This window comes from Syngnathus floridae, chromosome 1 (genome assembly GCF_059516105.1).
Source record: "Syngnathus floridae isolate MCC-2025c chromosome 1, RoL_Sflo_1.0, whole genome shotgun sequence".
NCBI lineage: Eukaryota > Metazoa > Chordata > Actinopteri > Syngnathiformes > Syngnathidae > Syngnathus > Syngnathus floridae.
The window spans coordinates 21,691,365-21,705,075 of record NC_142413.1 but is presented as its reverse complement, the minus strand read 5'-3'; the positions used below and the strand labels follow the sequence as shown (position 1 = coordinate 21,705,075).

The 13,711-nt window shown below is 40.2% G+C and overlaps 1 protein-coding gene across 3 annotated transcripts; it reads right to left on the bottom strand.

The window, feature by feature from the left end:
* Positions 1–397: 397 nt before the first annotated feature.
* Positions 398–13,702, bottom strand: ganabb (glucosidase II alpha subunit b). 3 transcript variants are annotated; one of them, XM_088386421.1, is made up of 26 exons: positions 13,522–13,702; positions 13,331–13,404; positions 11,663–11,764; positions 11,453–11,561; positions 10,680–10,807; positions 10,275–10,454; positions 10,072–10,137; positions 8,311–8,353; positions 8,138–8,213; positions 7,649–7,745; positions 7,357–7,537; positions 7,094–7,247; positions 6,698–6,933; positions 6,258–6,384; positions 6,059–6,138; positions 5,628–5,768; positions 5,410–5,506; positions 5,207–5,308; positions 3,170–3,413; positions 2,911–2,975; positions 2,673–2,749; positions 2,520–2,594; positions 2,303–2,416; positions 2,120–2,229; positions 1,601–1,701; positions 398–1,516 (listed from the first exon to the last, which is right to left on the bottom strand). In XM_088386421.1, exons 2-26 carry the CDS (start codon positions 13,348–13,350, stop codon positions 1,407–1,409), a joined length of 2,835 nt encoding a protein of 944 aa, XP_088242547.1. In that variant the 5' UTR covers positions 13,351–13,404; positions 13,522–13,702; the 3' UTR covers positions 398–1,406. The 3 variants fall into 3 exon arrangements, with proteins under 3 accessions (XP_088242547.1, XP_088242565.1, XP_088242556.1); XM_088386439.1 differs by lacking the exon at positions 10,072–10,137 and having other exon boundaries at positions 13,522–13,698; XM_088386430.1 differs by lacking the exons at positions 13,331–13,404; positions 13,522–13,702 and adding an exon at positions 13,051–13,205.
* Between the last annotated feature and the right edge of the window lie 9 nt (positions 13,703–13,711).

Below are 13,711 nucleotides of genomic sequence, written 5' to 3'. Positions count from 1 at the left end.
TTTGTTTCGGCATTGTCTCCACTCGCTGGCAAGCACTCGCCTACTTCCTCCTCATGCACTCACACAATCAGCAAGGTGGCTAGATTTGAAGGGAAGGGCGTGACTTATTTGCGAACGATTACAGAGAAACCTGGAATAGAGCCAAATGGAACGTAGTGGCAATTCTATTGACTATGTACTGTACATGTGAGGAAGTCGAACAAAATCCCGGACAGATTTTGGGGCTGGAAAGTAGGACATGTCCGGTGAAAAGAGGACGTCTGGTCACCCTACTTATATACATCACATTAGATGGTTAGTGTACAATTTGTTGTATTCATGCATTTGCTTTCAGGGCCAGACAAGTAACAATTCAAAAAATAAAAAGCTGATACATGAATACACAAAACAAAGAGGGTCTTCTTATAACAATTGGTCTTTATTTTCACTTGGTCACATCTTTTAAAGTATATCTGACAACTCTGACCGATAGTCTGCTTCTTCACTTCTATTTCCACTGTATCAAGTTGAAAAAAAATGCAGTAACATTTACAATCATAAAAACAATAGAAAAGCAGACTGACACAATTTGAAAGAACAGGACAAAATCAGACTCCCAATGACGATTTAGATTTGTGCAGTGCAGCTGACATGCTTCCATTCGAAGGTTTAACTCCGAAAACAAAGGGGTATGCCTTTCAGATTTATATTTAAGATAATTGAGACCCATAAAATCTGGAAATGTTGAATTCAAGACAGAAATCTAAACAATACTTGGGTTGTCACAAGTGCATTAAAATTAATAGTAAACAAAGAAATGGAAATGCAAACAATTACAAAAGGAAGGAAAACTTGTCAACAGGATAACCCATAGAGGTCAGTGGTTCAGTAGCCAATAGCATTTCTATTGTGAAGAGTGTTGATCAAAAGATAAACATTTTGGAAAGCAGTTGATCGCCACGATCCCTTACCAAAGCAAATACTTCTTTACAGACAACTTCATCTGTCACTAATTTATAATGAGGTTGTAAATGCCAATTGTAAACTGAAAACGTGTGAAGCAAGGTCAGTTGTTTTCTTCATATTGCAAAACCTAAAAATCAAAATATGCATTGGGTGAAAATCAATCTGTAATACACCATCAGACAGAGCATTTGCTATGACATTTACCAGTATATTTGTACTTCAGAGGCTCAGCCGAGTATGATTTGATTTGTTAATGATTAATGACATCACTTTTTATAAGTTACATAACATTACACAAAAAAGGGGGCACGAGTATATCGACGTGCACTTCAGATAAAAGTGTAGGGTTGGTGTGTGTGTGTGTGTTGCATTGTGTTCAAGTTCAAGTGGGGAATCTTGTTGATCTTTTCTCTTATATTCAGTTACTATTTCCTCCTGCTCCTCGTCTACTCTCTCAACAGTTACTGTAGCACCACAGTCCAATCAGTGCCTGCATTCACACCGGGCTTGCGGAGCGTCAATACTGACGTAGAAGCATCGAAGTCAAACTCAAGCTGGCTCCTCTGACCATCTATGAAAGGCCAAAAGAAATGAAAGCAACGTAAAAAAAGACTGATGCAAATAGCAAGTGAAAACAAATGAAAAAAGGACTCACCAGCTGTCTTTAAGGTAGCCTTGGTGGGCTTACTACCCCCCAGTATAACGATGCGTTCAATAATGGAACTGGTTGAGAAATGGGCCTCTGGAGCAAGGTTTCTGAGGGGCATTACAATTTCATTTAAAATATTTACCAACAGCAGTATTCCAAAACCATAGTCACTGTTTGCAGATATTACTTACAACCTATCAATTACTCATTGAAAAACACACCTACAGTATTCAGCTATTTTTGCAGCATCTCCTGGCATCTTTCTACATAGGACCTATGTTGATGTGTGATGAGCTTCATTTTGGGAGGGGGGAGTAGTGCTTTATCACCATCTTGTGGCATCTTGGTGCCAAGGAACTGTGTTAAAGTGAGTTGAGGAGCTTAACTTAGAAAACATTTTTTTTTTTTTTGCCACCATCTTGTGGACTCTACAAAAAAATTTCAAGGGGCACTAAATATTCTTTAAACTAAGAGATAGGTCTTCTTATACTTAAAAGAAAATAATTTCTGCTCATTGAAACTCACACAGAGGAGAGGTTGTTGTTGGCAAATGACAGCCTCCTGTGAATGAACTCCTTCTTCTCAAAGCTGAAAGTGTGTCCATCATCGATGTAGAGCTCTCCCTCTGCAGCTCTCTGTGAAAATTTTGACACGTCTTTGAACATGAAATGACAACCTGCAACATGTTGCTTTAATGATTTGACGTACCTGACGACCAAGGGCTACGTACACGGTGTATGGGTCTTGCTCCATACAGGTGGAAGATCTACGCACTCGAAGCTTTCTGGGAATAATGGAGCCACCGCGCTGGAAAACTGGGATCTGACATGAAAAGACAAAACACAATTAGTGAGTTATGACTGCAGGAATAAAATGCACAGATAAAAGAGGCGATCACAGAAGATGTGTGAGATTAGAGTCTTACAGAGCTCATGGTGACAGGAATGTAAAGGTTCTGGCCGCCATTGTGCTTCTGGAAGGTGTGGACATCAAACCAGACCTGACAGTAGAACAGAAGAGGTAAGATGTCCGACACCACAAAGTCAACAGACATGGCATAAAAACTTTATTTCTGTACCTCCTCCTTTCCTGGCAGGTAAGCAGTTACTCCAGTGGCTCCCTCCTCAGTGACAGGGTGCACCAACAAGTCTCGACCTATGGCAAAATAGAAAGTGTTTAAAACAGTTGCAAAAGATTGACTTATTCAGTAGCAACATTACGACAACCGTGTTACTTGTTAAAACAAAACTCGAATGCTGCAGTAAAATTATTCACAAGTATAATAATCTGAATTAATTTTCGACATTTGGTCTCACCAATCAAAAACTCATCATCCAGAGCATAAGTAGCAGGATCCTGAGGATATTCTACCCACAGCGGCCTACAAAAAAAAAAAAAAAAAAAAAAAAAAAGAGAAGAATGTCACTGTAGTTTCTAAACCTAGTAAACAGTAGGACATTAGTTTCATCAGCCATTTGATGGACAAAAAAAATGATTGAGATCACAAGTATTAAAAACATCCAAAGCAAACCATGACTCAATTAAAATGTATTCAAGTGTCTACTAAATGCTCACCTCATGACTGGATGCCCAGTGAGATACGTGTGGTAGAACTGCTGGTACCAGTATGGCAGCAGGCTGTAGCGTTGGCGCACAGCCTCTCGGATCAGAGCAGTGTTCTCTGGGCCGAAAAGCCATGGTTCACGACGGGGAGTGTCCAGATGGGCGTGGGCCCTGAAGAACGGCTGGTAGGCTCCTGTCTGGTACCAACGCACCAGCAGCTCTGAGCTGGGAGACTTGAAGAAACCCCCGACATCAGCTACAGGGCAAGATAAGGAAAGATAATTGAGGATCTTGAGAATTTGTTGCAGACACCAAAAACCAAGGTTTGTTGTGACATTTTCACAAGAAAAACACCACCATAGAGTAAAATTAAAATATAATCAAGCCAAAGGTAGCACCACACACACAGTAGTATTTATGTGAGTTTGAAGAGGCGTGGCGCCGTGACTGACTGCAAATCTAGTTGGCTGTCAACTACAATTAATTCAGTGCTAATGTTGCCGCAATGCTACTTGCGAGCGTCATTTGCTTGTAATTCTAATTTTGGCTGTTTACATAAAGTGGAAACAAAAAAGGGTATTATGACCTTTTGGCCCTCATATGTAAAGGTACATCAGTTCCAATGGTATTATAGTTAATGAAATTTAATGAAATAACGAAGAGAAAATTTGAAAAACATTTTTATTCATGAAATAAAAATGATAACCGAGTGAAACTATATTCATATAACTATAATTAAGGCAAAAAAGTCCTTATTTTTCATCTTTGTCAATTAATTCCATACATTAGCATTCAGGGTTTACTTTAAATGTAATTGCATTACTGTAAAGATGACGGAAGGTTGACTAGTCATTTGGGACTGTAGCTTATTTTCTTTCTTACCGTAATTTTCGGACTAAAAGTCGCGTTTTTTTCTTCATAATTTGGGTGGGAGGGCGACTTATACTCAGGAGTGACTTATATGTGAATTTTTTTGCAAATTTTGAAAATTCAAAAATCCGTGATGTAGTGAAACCGCGATAAACGAACCGCGATGTAGCAAGGGATTACTGTCATTTGAGCAGCACGGTGGTTGTTTACATAAGGACAAAGGATTCTATCACGGGATGACGAAGATGACGAAGGGCCCCACGTTTGAAGGATTTAATGATTTGGAGGTCACTCCAAATTGACACAACCTTGTGTCAACAAGGTTTGAAAAACGTATTTATGTTATAGTTATTTGATATATTTTATTTTGTGTAGCAACTGTTTTTATCGTTACAGTTCAGTAGTTGTTGGCTCGTTGAACTCTTGTTTTGTTAAATAAAGAGCTGTTTACCAAACCCACGTCTTTCCTGGTACTTTGTTAACGCTACAATATAGTTATATACTAGAGCTGTGCGGCGCGTGCGCGTGGCGTTGTTGACAAAGGACGAGGTTTAATGATTAGGAGTGACACAGATGGTTTGATAATATTGTTGTTATACGATAGTTATTTGAAATATACTTTATATATTGTTATATGGGTCTGTGGAATAATTAGAAATGCAACTTACGAGTCCGACGTCAGCGGCGCATATGCGGCGCATACACGTCATTGTTTACATAAAGGACGATTGATGGATTTAATAATTTGGAGTGACACCGATGGTTTGATAAACGTGTTATTTATGTAATACTTATTTGAATAACTCTCAATGTTACTCAGGCCCGTTCCCAGCTCCTCGTTTGTCTATGTCACGTTAGCATACCGTATCGTTTAGCCTGTTGTTGCTGGTTCATGTCTGTTCTTGGTGTTGGATTTTGACAAATAAATTTGCCCCAAAAGTGCGACTTATACTCTGGTGCGACTTATAGTATATGTTTTTTTTCACTGTATTGTGCATTTTATGGCTGGTGTGACTTATACTCTGGAGCGACTTATAGTCCGAAAATTACGGTAGTTACTGATGTACTTAGTTACAGCATTACTACAGGGCATGACCGTGTTAAAACTGCCAGTGACTATTTCAGCACCTTTTTGAGATCACATACTTTTCAAAGATAACTTGGGAGAGTGTCACTTACCGCCACAAAAAGATATTCCTACTAGACCAATACTCAGACACATGGGGATGGTCATTTTTAGGTGACCCCACTCAGCAGCATTATCGCCAGTCCATACAGCACCTAGAGATACAAAAACACTCTTGAAATAATTCACTACTGTTGCCTCAATAAACAGTACTCGAAGGTTTAGTGAAGGGCAATGAAAACAGACAAAGGCTCACCATAGCGCTGTGACCCAGCAAAAAAGGCTCTACTCAAGACAAAAGGTCTTTCGACCCCTCCTGATCTCTGGATCAGACCCTCCGCTGTGGCCCTTTGCTGCAACAAATATGACAATCAGAACAACTGCACAAAAGACACATGCAAATTTTCAATCACAAGCGATGAGCTTGCTAAGATGATGTTCTCTAAGGATCGTCTGAAAGTCAACGCTGCTTACCACATAGAAGCCATAAAGGTTGTGCAGGTCACGGTGCTCCCACTCTCCATGCTTTGAGTCCTTGTGCATGGTGATCTCAGGCCCGTTGAATATTGAAGGCTCATTCATGTCGTTCCACGTATACAAGTTTTCCATTGTGCCCTGGACACAGAGGTGTCTGTGAAAACGGGCTCACTGAAACCGTGATATTAAATGTAGAGTGGTACTGGTACTACTGCTACTATTACCGCTGCACCTCTATGCTAATGCTAACACACAATGAAAAATGCCATTGAAAGGCTAAGTAATGATACCAATGTCAGTGTTAGAAACCTTCAAGTAAAACAGTAAAACATATAGTTTTACTGTGCCATTTAGTTCTGAAAGCCTTCATTTGTCTGTATTATACTGCCTCGTGTGTTCCACTTCACATTAGCTGCCACGGGTCTCACCTCATACTGGTCGTAGGCAAACATGCTGGCCCACCAAGCCCTCATGTCTTCACGGCTAAAATCTGGATAACCGGCACTGCCTAAACAAAATCATTCAAGTCCAAAGTAAATGGGGCATGCTTATTTGGTCAAGGATGCATCATCAAACATCTGGTGTACCAACAGTCCAATTTCATACAATTTTATTATTCTTACTTACCAGGCCAACACCAGCCCTCATAGTCGGCGCCATCTTTATTCTTTGTGTAGAAACCTAGAGACTTGATTTCATTATGGATCTTGTAGCTGCTGTCCACTTTGATATGAGGGTCTACAATGGTTACCATCTATTACACAAAGAGAGGGAAATTAATATTTGGCAAAATTAGTATGGAATTGATAGTACCTTGAGACGACTTGCTAAAATCAGTTAGTTGTGCCCCTGCTATTGCACCAATTTCTTTTTTGCTTGTGGTCATAAATAAACACAATGTGTTTGACATACATTTTAATAAGTGTGCCATTTTCTTTTCATGGTCTCAGTAAATCACATATCACCATGGCAGGTCGGTCTCGATAAACAGGAGTTCACCAAAAACACATTCATTTACAAACTTCAACATGAGCTCCTGTGATGTTTTCGTGGCGAAAAATTCGTACCTTGCGCTTTTTATCCATGAGTCGTTGAAGCATTTCCTTGGGTGTGGGAAACTTATTGGTATCCCAGGTAAAGTAACGTTTCCCATCTGTGTGCTCAATATCGAGCCAAATGAAATCATAGGGAATGTCATGCTCGTCAAAGCCTGCATCCACCAATGCTACGTCTTCCTGATCGTTGTAGTTCCAGCGGCACTGGTGGTAGGCCAGTGCGGCCAGAGGAGGGAAGGCCTGGGTGCCTGACCAACGTTATAACACATTGAGTAGTCATTCATTGTATTCATCCCGGGAGGAAAATGAAGTGAATAAGTGGTAATAGTACAAATTTGTAAGATTATGAAATGAAATACACTGGGTGAATGATCATAGCATGACAGACAGTTCACATAATAATCTTACCAGTCAGGGAGGCGTATTGTGAGAAGACATCTTTTGGTGTTGGGCCGAGCATTATGAAGACATCAATGATGCCGCTTTCAGAGAACCAATGCACGTCCGTCTGTGGGGTCTCACTGGAGCCTTGCACGTAATCCAGCATTTTTCCAAACACAGTCTGAGGACAACCACAGAAATGAGGCAGGCTAAACTGGCACCAAGCTCATCAACACTCACGTACACGTATCGTATTATGAAAGCCTTCAGGCATGGGCGGAGGCACAAACCTTCCCTGCGGTGTTGGAGCTAATGTCAACCCAAGTCTCAGCAGCATTGAGCCAAAATATTCCTGTGGTCCGCTGGATGTTGTGGGCCAACATAACAGGCACGGACCCATAAAGTGCCATAGGATTATCCAGTTCATATTGGAACACGTCCAAATTATAGAGCCGATATGGATCTCCATTACTGAGAGGTGGAGACAGGCAAATTATATTTAGCAGGAAGCATCGTAAAATAAGCATCGTTTCAACCATTCCATGCATAGTCGTCATCACAACCATTGTGTTTGCAACTCACTCTGTAGTTTTAAGTCTGAGGTTGTCTGCATGTTCTGGAATGCCATAGACGTGTTCCACCCCTGGCAATGAAAAGTCTAAACCGATAGCAGTTGGACCTGTAATGTGAGTGCACAACAAAAGGAGAATGATTTAACAGGGTCAACACTAAACAAAAACTTACTATAGCTAGTATTCATTATTCAGTATTCATTTGTTAAAGTGAGTTTATTCGGTTTTGGGAGAATGCTTCATTTTATTTTAGCATTTGGTGTTTTTCTAATGGAGTATTTTTTAAGCACAAAATTAAAGTATTGTGTGATAAACTACAATTTCCAAATACTGGATGACCTTCCTTCTTTTGCAGAGCCTAACAGTCCAACTGAAATAAATTCAACCACAAAAGCTTATTTGTTAAATTAAAGGATCAGCTTCTTTTTTTTTTTTTTAAGCACTTCGGTTTTGTGTATGTGGATAGTGCTAAGACCCACTATTACAAATTGAAATTTACCATTAGGTTTTGTGTCTGTAAATGATTTAAATGTTTCTTCCCACATGCCGTCTTCAACCTTTTCATTCAATATAGCCTGCAAAGAAAGAGAGGAAAGAAGTAACATCATTTTAGAGAAGATTTTTTTCCCCCCCAGATGAAATTGTAGGAGAGACTGGATTTGTGTGAAGCACCTCATCGTCCAGCTCTGCATCCTCAGGCTCTTGGTCTGTCTGTCTGCTCCATGGCACAAGATGCAACAGCATAGAGGGGAATATGGCAAAAGGAGACGTAGAGGTATGTCACTTTGGAAAGGACATTATTTTAAGGATGTACAGTGCAATTAACTTTGGGAAAATTGATCAAACACAGGGGATAACAGCTGCCACCACAGTCACCACAAGTTGTCTAATAGGACCTCAGGAAACCATGCGATCTCTTCCTTATATCTTACACATTTTATCAAGTCATTGTGGGAAATGAAGTCTATTCTACAAGTGCTGGGCCATCCAACTTGGGAGATCAAAGACACACAACCACCACATCTGGTTTGGCAGCACAAAGCGCTCGCTGACCGGTGAGCTAAATGTCTGGGCCACCGTTGCTGCTATTAGAAGATGCTGACTTTGGCAGACAGTTTTTGGGCCTCGACTTTGTTTACCAGCGTCTCCAGCTCAAATTCCGCACTGATTGAGATATATGAAACGAATGGGGTTGACTTCATGCGTAAGCCGAGATTCGTGCATTTTGGATGTCCTTTACAAATCAAGGACAATAGAATCCACTTTGCTTGAGGTTGAATGTCAAGTTTCCACAGGTAGTGATGTTTTGTTGTTATTACCTCTCCTACAGTGACAACTTTTTAAAGCTGCTTGGCTTAATCATCATTTGATTACACGCAATAGGCTGAGGGTATGAGACCAGTCAGCGACTCAGTCCTCGCTGACTGTGTATGTTTTTTTTCTATACGATGCATTTTTTGTTTGTTTGCTGAACAAAAAAAAAAACTGTGGAAAATTCATTATAAGTAACTGGCTAGTCACAAAAGCAAACAAGCTCATGCAAGTTTAGTTTTTTGTGTCAAATTAAATTATTGAACAACACCGGCCTAAATGACACCATCCAAAATTAATTAATGATCAGGATGCTCTTCATTTATTTTAAGATATACATCATGTTCCAAATTATTATATATAATTTTTGTAGTTTATGCAAATGGACCTCAGCATAATTTTCAATTCATTGATTGTTAAAAAACAATTTGGATGCATTTAAACAAACCTCTTCATGATAACAGTATTTTTTTTATATAAAAAACAAAACAAAAAAACAGTCTGTTCAAACACTGGTGTGGATAGTTTGGAACAATGCTTTTAAACCAAAACTGCTTTCAGTTTTGAAAACAAAATTAAACATATTATATGTTAGGTGTGAGTGCATGTGCGGAGGGCTGTTCGCCTCGGTGTGCCCTGCGATTGGCTGGAAACCAGGTCAGGGTGTCCCCCACCTACTGCCCGATGACTGCTGGGATAGGCTCCAGCACGCCCGCGATCCTCGTGGGAACAAACGGTACAGATAATGGATGAATATAATATATTATGTATTTAAAATAGTAAAAATATTCAAATTATTCTTGAACAGTTGACTTGAAAATAATGCTGAGTGACATTTGCATGGACTACAAGTTTGCGAAATACTTGTATGTTATTTGCATAACGATTGGAAACCCTGCGTAAGATGGTAAACGGTCTTTTACTTGTATAGTATCTATCACCAGGAAATGCATTTCACTTGCAGAGACACAATCAACAGCATCCATCAAAAGCACAACGTTCACACCTTCCCGTTTCCTTGCTAATTTGCGGGGTAAAATTAGACTTTGGTTTATAGACTCCATGAGTATGATACTATTTACAAATTAGTACAAGTAGTATAATACAGAGCATTTTGTTTACCTAGAGAATACACCCTTGACATTATTCCACACACTAGCCAATGTTCTTGTTATTAAATAGGAGAAACTAGGGCGATAAGGAGAAGAGGACAGAACGAGTCAGACAATTTTCAAATGAACACGAATGTAGTCAAAAACCAATAAGTGAGGTGTTTGTGTCGGACAGGCATTTGTGAAAGCGTGCGAGTAAGCGTGGTCTCTCACGTGTCCTTGCGTAGCCGTAAGTGCTCAAAGGCCAGAAGGCCACGCGAGTTTAGCGAAAGCAGCACATCTCGCCCCTCCATAATGTCCAATCGGAAAGGCTGTGCACTGACAATGACCCTTTGAGACTCCGCCCCCAGTGACAGAACCACTCCATTCTTGTCCTGAGACAAAAGAGACAGGCTGGGGGGGACAAGAGAACAATGCAGATATTAAGTTTAGAGGATATAGTTGGGATCAATAAATCTGAAATCAAGAACTAAATAGAAATATTCCTAAAGTGAAAAAAAAATGATCTCAACCTTGCACCGCTTTCATTGATTGCTGCAGAATCATCATTATACATATCAGCTACGTACCAAAAGCTCCCCCTCCTCGCAGGAGGCAACCGCAGCACGAGACACTTACGGCTCTGTAGGCGGCTCTCTGATGAGCACGTCGGGGACCTCATAACGAGGCTTCAGCGGCTTCAGCTCATTAATCTTCACCCTCGTTATGTTTCCCTGGAGACGATAGAGCTCCAGGAGCAGACGCACCTACAACGCAGGAGGAAAGAGAATGGGAATGCTCTAATAATCATATTCATGTTGAAATTTCTTTCGGATTAGCAGATAAGCCCAAATAGATGTCGAATTTTTACAGTGTGTGCTTCCAGGAGATTTAGAGATGCAAACTAATGTCTTTTTAGACATGATGAAATGTGCATTATTTTAGTAGTGTTGATTAGTGCTGAACAATTAATCAAATTCAAATGAACATTGCAGATGCTACAATTCCAGTGGCTGCTTCCTTTTGATTGCTTGTCATTTATCCATTTCTATTATCTAGATAAAATCGGTGCTTAAGAAATACAGCCCACATGTTTACATATCATTGATTTTTAATCACTGAAGTTTAAAGCAACATAACTCATACTTAGAGATGTTTCTATTAATATGCCCCCATCGCATTAATTAAATGGATGATCAAAAAACCACGATTTTAGTATGATGCATGGCAATTCAAACTTCAACTACAATAGGAACCATTGGGAGATGAGTACATACAACTCAGCATTATTTTCTCACAAGGGTATAATTTATGGAAAGTTCTTAAATTTAGATTTGATTCTGGAGTGTATGGTTGTCTACTATAATGGCCTGGTGTCCTTCGGCTGGATCACCGTATTGTGGGTGCCGTACCTTGTTCTTGTCATTCTTGAGCTGCAGGGTAAGTCTAGTGTTGGTTAGCTCCATAGTCTCTAGTAGGGCTCGATAGGGCGACTCGCCAGGGTTCAATGCTCGCTGACGTCTGTTAATAACATTAGAAAGAAGTGTTACACAAAACAAGGGACATGTAATTAAACACGGTGAGCGTATGATTCCAGAATCCTATTCGATGTGTTCACTCACTTGCAGAAGGCACTCTGGTCACAGGTTTTGAAGTTGGCTCTCTCCACAGCCAGTGCCCCACTGAGAAATACAGCAAGCCAGAGCGCCAAGATAGGTGCCATCCTACAAAGTGAATTAAGAAAAAGGAAGCTCCAGATGGATTGCGAATCAAGATAAAGGAAGCTCCAGATGGATTAAGCTCTAAAATCTGTTACGGTGGCAGAGTAAGTCAGCTTACTGGCCTACGAGGCCACAAGTATGGACACTCGGTCAGAATGCTGCTGCTGCATTGTCTAGATCCCAAATGAAGGTTTAGTCACAGGAAAAATGTTCAGTAACTCACAGAGCACTCAATGGTCAGGCTCCCCTATATTTTGTAGATATGGTGTCATTTTATGACCGGTTAGGTAATTGCAGTCTTCCAAAGTCTAACTTTTGATCCCTAAAAGAATATTAAACAAGACACTGTCTATTACTGACAATCCACAACATCTACAGCAGAGCATCCTAATACAGAAGGAGTTGCATAGGTACCATGCTCAATATCTATCTCGTCTTTAATATTAGTGGTGTTAAGTTTCCCTTATTGATGAACAAAGCACCTAGCTTGTGTCCGCTGGGACTACGATTGTAGGAATAAAGTAATGCATGTTGATTCTTTTTTTCTGTTTCCTACCTTGTTAAAATATTGTAGGAAATTATTGAGAAATCATCATGATTTTCACATCGATGTATGTCATTATTCATAAGATAAGTGTTTGAGCAATTTATTTTAGAAGTGTGCGTCAAACTGGTAGCCCTATACATTAATAAGTACCCAGGAAGGAGGTTGGTGACCCGTGACAGAACCTTGTGGTCCGTTAGCCCTAAATTGCGCAACCCCCTCCCCCGATTCGTAGGATAAGCGGTTCGGAGAATGAATGAACGAACGAAGGCGCTTTCTTGTAACAACAGTAGAATGTCGTAATTTTGCATTAGAAAAATGAACTAGCCGCTGTATTCTAACTATGTAAAACACTTCGGGAAGTTTCGCTGACAAATATTAAACACATAAAAGGTTCTCATTAAATGCATTACATTGGCTTTTATTCTCTCAGGGTGTGGGGTGGTAGATTGTCCTGATAGCCGACAGACATCCCTGCTACACGATTTGACTACGATTTCAAATGAGATCGCATTCTAAAGTCAATTTCGAAATAAACCCCTTAACCTGCATCCATAAAGTTAAGAAATCAATTAATCAGTTTTACCAGCCACTGAATCAGGGGCGCTTCATCGGTTTTAATTCTACCAAGAGAGCTAGAGCAATGGCTAATGCTAGCTGACATTCTTCTAACTTATTTGAAACTATTAAAACGATCACACACACAAAATGAGACTAATTAAACAAAAAGACAAAGTATACGTACTGGAAGACCGCCTGACTCTATCGCCCTATTAACTGTGTCCGTTTTGTCGAGCTAACTGGTTAGCAAGCTTCCTAGCAAAGGCACAGGTTGACGGATGAGACGTTTATTCAATTGCGAGGTTCTCGACCGCAAGGGAGGGAATCTCTCATGGTCTGTAAATGGGCAGACATTAATACAACTTCTTCTTCTCCAACTACAACTCCACCCGGCTTGATAAGGGTGAAAGCACAATGTATCAAAACAAGATACATAAAAGATAAAGCGCGACCGTTAGTCTTACCTTTCGGCGAAGGCGGCCATCTTGATTATGCCCCCGGTCAACTCCGCCTCTTAGTCGTGGATGATAATCATTCACTGTCCAAAACATTCACGTGTAAATATATTATGACAATGAGAATTACAAACGGCAACAAAACGGCTTCTTTAATTTGTAGCGATACTAATTTGCGGTCATTTCAGGTAGTCACATACCCGGGAGATTCCGTTTTTTCGCGTGAGATTAGATTAATGTGGATTTGGACGCCGTGTATCCTCTCAGGCATCGACACGTCATCGCCAAATTCCATGCGTGAACAATAGTTGCCTTTGATTTAATTCTTTTTAAAGTCACAGTAGTGGCAGAGGGCTCTGTCACATGACTGACATTTGACCTTAGTTGTTA

Coding starts and splice junctions, on each gene's coding strand:
- ganabb (XM_088386421.1), bottom strand. CDS start 13,350: ATGGCCGCCTTCGCCGAAAG. Junction 2,230..2,302: donor ACGTAGCCCTTGGTCGTCAG/GTACGTCAAATC, acceptor AAATTTTCACAG/AGAGCTGCAGAGGGAGAGCT. Junction 1,702..2,119: donor AACAACAACCTCTCCTCTGT/GTGAGTTTCAAT, acceptor AATGCCCCTCAG/AAACCTTGCTCCAGAGGCCC.